The 9,580-nt window shown below is 44.0% G+C and overlaps 1 protein-coding gene across 1 annotated transcript in view; it reads left to right on the top strand.

Moving 5' to 3' along the window:
• The window catches only part of IL7R (interleukin 7 receptor), a 15,208-nt gene that overhangs the window by 2,314 nt on the left and 3,314 nt on the right, over positions 1–9,580 (top strand). Inside the window, exons 2-6 of the mRNA XM_009698452.1 lie at positions 3,577–3,715; positions 5,061–5,215; positions 6,888–7,042; positions 8,081–8,258; positions 9,112–9,202. Of these exons, the coding sequence (XP_009696754.1) occupies positions 3,577–3,715; positions 5,061–5,215; positions 6,888–7,042; positions 8,081–8,258; positions 9,112–9,202 (718 nt within the window). The remainder of the gene's footprint in view (positions 1–3,576; positions 3,716–5,060; positions 5,216–6,887; positions 7,043–8,080; positions 8,259–9,111; positions 9,203–9,580) is intronic.

Here is a 9,580-nt window from a genome sequence, read left to right as displayed (position 1 = left end):
GGCTGTTATGTAAACCATCCTGCTGGGTATTGCCCAAACCCAGGAGACAACCGTTTCTGTGAAGGACCTGCCATGGTTGTAGCTGTGAGAGCAGTTTTTCTCCCACTAGAATTGCCCCATCTCAAGCCCTGCCTTGATTTCAGCAAAGCTGGGCTCAGCGTTCTGCCTAGTCTGGACTTCTCAAGGAAAAGTTTATAATCTTGTAAAATTTTAATTGTGTAAAGAGTACTTAGCAGTGTGAGTCATGTTGGAGTCATCAAAACCATTTACGTAGCAAACACACATGTGCATGGTGGTTCTGAGGTTTAGGGAAGAAGTGTAACTGAGGCTACATGCATATTTATGTCAGACAAAAAAATTACTGCCAGCCCATTGGGGAACCATACCAGAAAAAAGCATTTTAGATTGCTTACTTAACACTATTCATGAGGTTTAATTATCATATATTCTATGGTTAGGATGATATTTCCACGAATAAGGAGCCCCGTAATCAAAATGTGAAAGTTCAGTGTCAAAGAGGTAAAGTCAGCCTTCCTTCCAGTGCGACACCAAAGGTGCGCTCTGCTGGGTAAACCTTAAATGGCTATTTTTACTGCAAGACAAAACCCTTTTTTCTTTTCATTTTGCAGTCAGCCTGATAGAGAACGAATTAAAATTTCTATCTCTTTTCAGCAACATGGTAGTGGACAGCTAAAAGATTTTTTCTCATACGGCTTTTATTAACGTGATGATTATCAGTTTTGCGTGTTTATGCAAAAACCGGTATACGCAGTTTGTATATACAGAAAGCACCAAGCAGCCTCTTATACAAAGGAAGATAAATCATCCTGATTTATAAGTTTTAATGTTGTCTTGAGGCAGCTATGGGTATAAATAAGCCAGTCTCCTGGTAGTTGCAAGTAAAGTCTTAGAAAGGCATAAAATACAACATATCTGTGCATGTGAGCTTTAGGTGTGTCTATCTATATAGAATACGGAGTTTTTCCATTTTATGCAGATTCGTTTCAGTTTACTTGTTATCCTCTGAATTTTGAATATATGTATATCTATATGTACACACTTTCACTCACAAATAATGGAACGTTATGTAATATACATTTCTGTACAAGTATTCCTGCCCAGGTGGTACAGGGATGCCTTGGTCAAGACTATCATCTCTGTGAAACTGCTGCAGGGTTTGTTCTAGAGTTGTGCTAAACTCTGTGTCTCTCTCTTGAATGTGATGGTCAAATGGAGTGGCTTTGTACAGCACCTGCTTTGTCCGTGTCTGTGCTGCACAGGTTATCCCCCCTAAGCAGCAGCACTCATGGAAAACACTGCATTTCATTGTCTTTCAGGGAGAGCTGGGCTCCCCTTGGGACAGACTCCACCAGAGCTGCGGTCAGAAGGGAAGACCAGCAATTGCTTCTTAGCACCAGTTGCTCATGGTAGCAAATGGCCACTAAATCTTAGCTAGGGGGATAGATCTGTCTCTGGGTTATGGATTAGCACAGCATCAGATGCTCCTGTCTCTCCTGCCCCCTTCCTAGCCCCTGCCCACACTTCTTTTGCATTTTGCTCTGCATTCCTGACTGATTTATGAATTTCTTCTCTTACTCATAACCCAACTCCAGATGTACCTCAGCTCTGAGGTCAGGAGGACGCACTGCTGATAGTGACCCTGTGGGGTGATGCTCTTTACTTACATTTTAAAGCAATCAAAAAACTCTCCCCTGCTTTCTCCCTATTCACAAACCATGACCATTTTGGATCTTCAGATGTGCCCCCACACCAGACAAGGTCTGGGTCTCCCTGTACGCTGGCAGAATTGGCCAGGGATCATAGGACATCATAGTAGGACTATGAATCACAGTATCCAAGTAGCTGGTCACACCTCAGTGATCCAGTTCACCTGGATGTCAGCAAAGACGACTGTCATTTTCTCTGGGAGGGATTTTCCATTGGAAATGTTTCCATGGGCATTTCCCCACACTGTTTGTGAGCACAAGTCACTCGGAGCAGTCAAGGTCTTGTTCTTGCTGCGGCAGGTGCCTTGCACAGCAAGGCAATGTCTGAGGATTGGGTAGGAGAGGACCAAGTAGGGGATCGGGAATAGTCCCTGGACACGGGGAAGAGGATTATGTATCATCACAGCCATCCTTAACCACCGGTAAAAGGAGACAGGGGCCTTCCTGCCCCAAGGATCCGCTCAAGGGGTCATGGCTATAATCCTTTCCCTGTCTGCTTGACTACTGTGAGTGACATTTCATTAAATGAGGCTGAACTGGTAGTTTCTGCTGGAGAGGACTCCTCTCAAAAGCATCAGTTTTTGCTTCACAGACCTTATACTTGCCAATTGTAGAACTTGAGACATATGCTCTTAGTCAAATCGTAATTGTTTTATTAGTCATTGAAGCAAATTTGCAGGAAGCCATGCATTCTGGCAGAAAGTCTGAGCTTTGCCCCCTGCGCCCAAATTTGTGACATTTCAGAAAACTTTGCAGTACAATCAAAATGCGGCTTAATTGCCTCATGACACCAAAATACTCTTGCTTTCCTAAAACCACCCGTATAATTTTCCAGTCTTCTCAGGAACCTGTGGCAGGCCAAACCTTCAAAGCACAAGCAGGGGCAGAGCAGGGGTAGAGAGATGCTGCACAGGTGCTCTCGGATGCCTGCAATGAGGCTGGTCCTGATGCAGGTGCAGAAAGGGGAACTGCCAAGTGTGCATCCTTGGCTGTGGGTCTGCCGTTTTGCAGCTACAGGTTGTTTGAGGTACTTTCCGGCTGTCCCGAGTTGAAATTCCCGTACAAATAACTCCTATTGAAACTAGCCCTTGAGCAGATGTTAGCCTCGAGTCTCAGCCCCAGGCACCTCTAACAGTAACCATGCGGAGTATATCCTCCAGTGCATGTTTCTGTTCTGTTTATTTTCAGGAATGTTTTGGTCCTTGATTTGAATATTCTGCTTTTCAACAGGCATCATGAACATGTCTTGCTCCCCTTTTCAAGCAGCATTTTGTGTTTCCTAGTAGGAAAACCTGATTGAGAAATTTCTGAGATGATTTTCAGATGGAGTAGGTCCTATGTTTATCTTGGTATAAAGTTTATCTGTAATTTTTAAACTGAGAATTCCCCTCTCCTTGGCTCAAACTTAGGAGGAATTAAACAACAGAGCAGACAATATATTTTCTCTGTTTTGCACTTGACACTGAAACTTTTTCACAGAGGTTTCCAGGTCAAATTCAGTGCCCCTCTTTGCCCATGATTAATAGAAAAGAACAGACGTGGGGTGTCTCATCTCAGCAAATCATCTGTGATGCTATCTTTTTATAGTTCACAGACCAATGATGCAGATTGTACCTTCGTGCATGGTAAGTGGGTGGGCTTCATTGGCATACAGGGAGAGCAACCTTGAAAGGTGCAAGTGGCTTTTAATTTCATTTTGAACAAACTTTCTTTGTTTCTTACAAATCAGGTGGGTTGATCCTCTTCCTTTCAGGCAACCACATAAAGAAACAACCTCCTATACAATGGAGCTGTAAATCAAATACACTCACGGGTTTGCTTCAGTAACCTGCTGTGAATCTCTCCTTAGGGACTTTTGGAGATGACGAACCAGACAATTTTGACATCGACTGCTTCAGCCAGCTGGAATTTAAGGATTCCTATAGCAGCCTGACCTGCAATTTTACCAAGATGCCTCCTCACAACACTAACTATACCCTGACCCTGTGGTAAGTGCTGTCAGTTCATCCTTTGGTAAATCTCTGGGAAGGGAAATGTTAAGCACGAGCGAGTCACATTGCCATACGCTGGGAAACAGGAGCAGCAAAGCTAGACAAAATACTGTTTCAGAATGTTTTACCAAGTTTGAATGCTATATTCAGCAAAGAAGAAGAGTTTGCTAAAACATAACATAACTCTCTAATAAGAAAAAAAATCAGCTGGAAGGGTCTGTAAAGGGCATTATAATGTCTCCAATAGTCCTGATCTTTCCTCTGTTGCTCTGGAACATGTATCATTACGGATGTAACCCAGTATGAATCGAGAGCATTTTTTCTTTAAATTAAATGACATTTAAAAAAACCCAAACCTAGCCTTCATCAAGTGAAAAGTAAAAATGTTTTTGAAGACGCAGATCCTTTCCACAGAAAATTCTTTGGCAAGAAGGCTGATCTTCCACTGCAGGGAAAAATCCTTTATCTAGGTCAAGACAAACATTAAGCAATTGTGTTCACACACACAGGCATGCAAAAACCACACTAGAACAAGTATAGAAAACCCCAACAGTTACCAAACACATCAGTCATCTCCACTTCTCATGGAGGCCTTGAAACTCTTTTCCACCTTTTTTTTAACTGATGCATCTAGCTGCAGAAGCTAAGATCTTGTTTCTTTCACATACTTCTGCTTTTCCCTTTGCCTGTTTTTCCTGAAACTGAAAGTTCTGTGGCAGCCTACAAAAGAAGTGGATTTTTTTTTTATCTTGCTATTCTAATCACTACTTAATTTTTTTCCACCTAGTTTATCAGAATTTTTCTGTTTTCATGGGATTTCTTCTGGATTTTGGCTGAAATTTTATGACAGTCCTCAAACGTGGGACACACAGAGGTGAAGGAACACACAGATGTGTTTCTGCTTCTGAAACAGTGCCATATGACTCCTTCATGGCCTGGCTGACTGTTGACCCTGTATTTGCTACCACTTCAGTCAATACGAAATTTCTCTTTATTTTCAGTGACCATCCAAAGCTATTGCCCTATATTTGAAAATGGCAGCAGCAAGATAATTTTTAAAGATACAAAGTTTTTTAATACATACATCTCCAATTTAATAATGGCATTTTTTTTCTTGGAGGCTCCAGAACTTTTACTGTGACTCACATCACTTGATTATTGTGCTCAAAGACCGCAAGGAAAAATGCTATCAATCTTTTAAACTCCTTATTTTCATGGCATTTTTTCTTATTTCACATGGCGTCTCATTTCAGTTAATGTGAAATGACCAACCAGGATTTGTCCCTTACTACATTACAGTAAGACTGAGAAGAAATTAACGTTGTGTTGCTTTGGTCAACAGTACCAAGGAAGACAGCAATTACGTGTGCTTCAATATGGAGAAACAGGAAGATATGTATTTCTTACAATTCACTGATATACTCTCAAATAAAGAAATTTGCATGGATTCTGAGATGAAGAGAAGGGTCTGCAGGAGTCTAGTTGTAACTGACATTGGTAAGACACTTTACATTTTGGACATTTTTAAGATAAAGTGTTTACTGGGGAAAAAAATAGCCCAGCACATAGCCTAAACATCTATCTGGATGACACAGAGGCAGTACAAAATGGTGTCCTAGAGTCAATATGAAATAGTGTCCTAGCAGGGCGTGTAGCCTGGCGTGGGGTGCTGGCAGAGTGTGGTGTTCCCCTAGCTTTAAAGCCAAACATGATTAACCTTCATTCAAAATATGCAGCTGAATTCTGGCTTATTGTAACACTCTGCCCAGACCTGGATATAGGTTGAATCAATGCACATGGGCGAAGTAGCTGTTCCTGGGCATGGATGAACTGTCAAGCAGGGGCATTTTGTTCATCTCTTACTAGGGACTGCGCGGTTTCAGGACTGACCACCCCAAGTCTAGCGTGAGCTTGGTAGCACGGGGACTCCAAGGTTGCAAGATCTCTCTTTTTCACACCTTGCTTCTTGGTGGAGTTTGCTGTCTGAACGAGGTGCTCAGGCATCCTGCAGTGCAGGAGGAACACCAAGAGCCCATGAATGGGCTCATCAAAGCCGTGTTGGTGAACTGCCTGAGCCAAGAATTAGGGAACTCAGGGTAAGAGGGGCTTCTTAGGACTTCTCCCTCTTGGGAGCTAGTCTCACTTGAGGGCTGCAGAGAACCCTGTGTAGGGCAGCTCTGTTCTTCCCTGGTGCCACATTGCTTTGCCTTCCTTTGGCAATAGGCACTGCGACATCCCTGTCTTATGAAACATTTCTGCCCCAGTCCAGGAGTTTTGTAATAATCTAACATTACCTCCCAGTTTATTGGCCAGCCTGGACCATCTCTGGTAGTCTCTCATCTAGAAACCATGGGTTCTGCATGGAGGGATTAAGTATTTGGGGCTTGCAGAAGGAGTGGGTGTAATTTCTGGCTATATGTATTTTCCTGAGAGGAGAGAGGCATGGACTTTCTGTTCCTGTGACAGCTGATGTACTTTACATGATGAATTCAAGAAGTCTCAGTGGCACACACGCAGATCCCTGCAGACCTCAGGCACATCCAGCTTAGGCAACGGGGAGAGTCCCAAGGGCTGAATTTTGGACTGGATGTGCTTGCATGGATGGTCATCTGACACAGCATCCTGCAGGACAGTTCAGGTGTGGGTTCATAGTAAGAGCTGGGAGCCACAGCCCCCTCTGTTATATCTAATGCTGTCATACGTTGTCCCTTTCTCTGTCCCACCAACCTGATGGCCACTAGCAGTTGTACCCCCACCCAGTTTTCTCCCTAGTGCCTTCCTTCCAGAGCAGCCATGGGTTGTGCCATGGGGTCTCCATCTCAGAGCACTGGTTAGAGGGACTGAATTTCAGGTCTTCAAGCAGTGCTACCCCAGGGGAGGGCATGCTCAAGAGTTGCTTTCCTAGGCTAAACGTCACGTCCCTAGGAAGTGCTGTCCCTGTTGGTCACACTGCTGCTCCAGCCCAACAAAACTAAGTCCCTCTCAGGACAAAGGTGTACGGATGAGCTCAGCATAAAGTTCGCCCAGCTCAGGCCAGCCTTCGCTTAAGATAGGTCACACTGCAGGGAGTGTAACTTGAAGTGGACTTTTTCTTTGCTTTTCAAAACCTGTTTATTTTGTAGTAACATTGTTGTACTCCTGTAATATCCTGGCTTGTTATCATTTGCAGTTAAGCCTGAAGTACCATTCGATATAAACATCACATACCAAAAGGAGGCAAACGAATATCTTGTTCATTATAGTACACCACACTCACGGAAGAAATACTTAAGGGACAAATTAATACACCAAGTAGCCTATCAGCGGGAAGAAGATACTTGGAAGGTAAGTGATGATGTATTGGTGAGCTTACACTAATTTCTGAAATTAAACATTATCAGAAATACCAATATCATGTAAAAACCCTCAAATCTGCATTTCTCCAGTTCTCCAGCTGAAAACTTGCAAATGTGCAATATTTGGCATTTGGAAATTTCATCAGTAGAAACAGTTCCAGACTGACAGCACCTATGTCTGTCAGACACTTCTCTGGACTAAGGAAGTTTCATTCATTTGGTCTTGGCAGTGGGAAGACAAGACACAATATAACGAACCATCCTAAGTATTTGGATAGCTTGCTCTTTGCTACAGTGGTTTTGCTGTTATTTTCTGTGCTCTTCAGTCAGTAAATTGTATGACCCCTTTTCTTATTTAGCAATGGTTTCTTCGTGTCCCTTTTTCACTGAGCCTCTCCAGGCTTCGGGTGCAGCCCTCAGACCATGCAACTGCCTGTGAAATGGATCCAGCTTGGGCTGCCCAGCTACTGGGACCTCCGTGTCCCCTGTAACAAGAGCAGCTGTGCAAAGACTAGTCCAGATGCTTGAAAGCTTGGACTACACTTGGCTTTCACAGAGGGAACACAGGAGAATTGTAACTAGGAAAAGAAAAGGATTCAGACAACAAAATACATTGAAATTAAGAGCAGCAGAGCTGCACTGTGGGATTTCAGCTTCTTTCCAGTAGCTGTTCTTACAGAAGTTGTCTCTTTATGCCGCACACATGTATCTTTTCCCCTCTCTTCTGAGCCTTCCCAGGGAAGCATAAACTTCCCACCGCAGTTATCAGCAGTAGCAAAGAACAGTTAATACTTCCAGTTGTTTTCCAAAGAGCTTTTAGGCAACATTTATCTTTCTTCTCGATACTGTCTGGACTACTTTGCTGTTAAGCTAGACTGATGCCCTGATGACCACCTGTATAATAACTAAATATATGGAGCAAACAGCACAGTACTGCAGGGATGCACTTGATCTCACACATTTTGCTGAAACTCAGATACTTTTCCTGTGCCTTCCAGAAAAATAATCGTATTTTTTATGTGTTTAGACAATAGAGTCACCATACCTTCAGGTAAAATTACTGGGGAAAAACCTCGAAAGTGATGCATCGTATGAGGTGAAAGTACGCTCGCAGCCCAACGGAGATTATTTTAAGGGCATATGGAGCGAATGGAGCACTTCCACGAGCTTCAGGACCGCAAAGGAGCAGCACTCCACAGAGAGCTGTAAGGACAGAAAACACTTTGGTGCACCTGGAAGACAGCAGAGCCAGGGGCCCTCGGCTCCCTGGCCAGCCACAGGGGCAGCGGCGATGAGAGCATGGGGAGGGAAGAGCCCACGGCCGCAGCAGGGTCAGCTCTCACAGGCACAGGGCACCCCAGAGGAGGTGACCCAGAAAGCAGCCGTATTGCTCTGGTCTGGGGCTGACTCCACGTGAAGTTAAGTCTCGCTCAAGGGCGATAAGATCTGATGAAGTGCTGCTGTAAGGGCATGAGGGGGGTGCAAAAGGAGGTGAAGGCTGAGTCACTCCTGCTTGCTGCCTGCTGGCGTGCAGGGAGAAGGATCAGCTTGCACTGGGTGTTTTAGGTAAGGCACCAAGCAGTGAAACATGTCCCATTTCAGGGCCCTGGATTTGTGTGCGAACGTGACACTTTAATCACAACTATGATACGGTATAAAATCTCATCATTGCGCTTATATACATGAATAATCCTTCTGGCCCTTGAGGTCCCTTCAGTCCCCAGGGACACTCTGGTATTATGTGTGTTAGAAGTCACTTCAGTGCTGATGGAAGGAAGCAGCAGGTGTTTGGCTTCAATGCGCTGGAGGTGAGAGCAGACTTCGAGCTGCTTTAATCCAGTCTGGGAACCCAGCTTGGAGCTCAGCCAAGTCTGATGCTCTGGCAGCCTATCTCTTTCCTCCTTCAGGGAGATAGGAGAAATGCACCACTGCACCAGTTCAGTGATAAGCAAGTGCAATGCTCGGCATTAATTTATTGTCTGAAGAGACATAACTGTTACGATGGCTTAACAGTTGGACATTTGCATGCATTGGCTGATGTTCTTTGTTTTTCTTTAGCTAGCAGTGTGGTCGTGGTTATACTCTGTATCCTGGGATTCATGCTGTTCATTGTCATCATTGTCCTGATCATAACTTTTTGGGAAAACAGGTAATAGAAGTCTCTGTATCAGAAAAAGTGCTGGAAGCCAATTCTGTTCTGACAGTCTTATTGATTTCCCTGTTGTACTTGTGAACTATTCATTTTCCTTCTCTGGACCTCTATATCAAGTCAAAGGCAGGCAAAGAGTAGAAGTGGGCAATACAAGACGTGACCTGCCACTTTGAGCAGACTTCAGCCTTGGGCTCAAAACACTGGGACCTTTGGGGAGCTGAAGTCACTGTGAAACACTTGTAGAGCTGATGTCTCACTGGAGGCAAATTTGACTCAAAAGCTTCAAGTAAGATCTGGAAAAGAAAGAGACCTGTGTGTTTTACTAAAGTCCCAAGACATGTGGAAATGGTATATCAGGGAGACTGCCTCTTTCCC

The sequence above is a fragment of the Cariama cristata genome, unplaced genomic scaffold (genome assembly GCF_000690535.1).
Source record: "Cariama cristata isolate BGI_N322 unplaced genomic scaffold, ASM69053v1 scaffold38644, whole genome shotgun sequence".
Lineage (NCBI taxonomy): Eukaryota > Metazoa > Chordata > Aves > Cariamiformes > Cariamidae > Cariama > Cariama cristata.
Note: the sequence above shows the minus strand (reverse complement) of the source record. Positions and strands in the feature narration are given on the sequence as shown.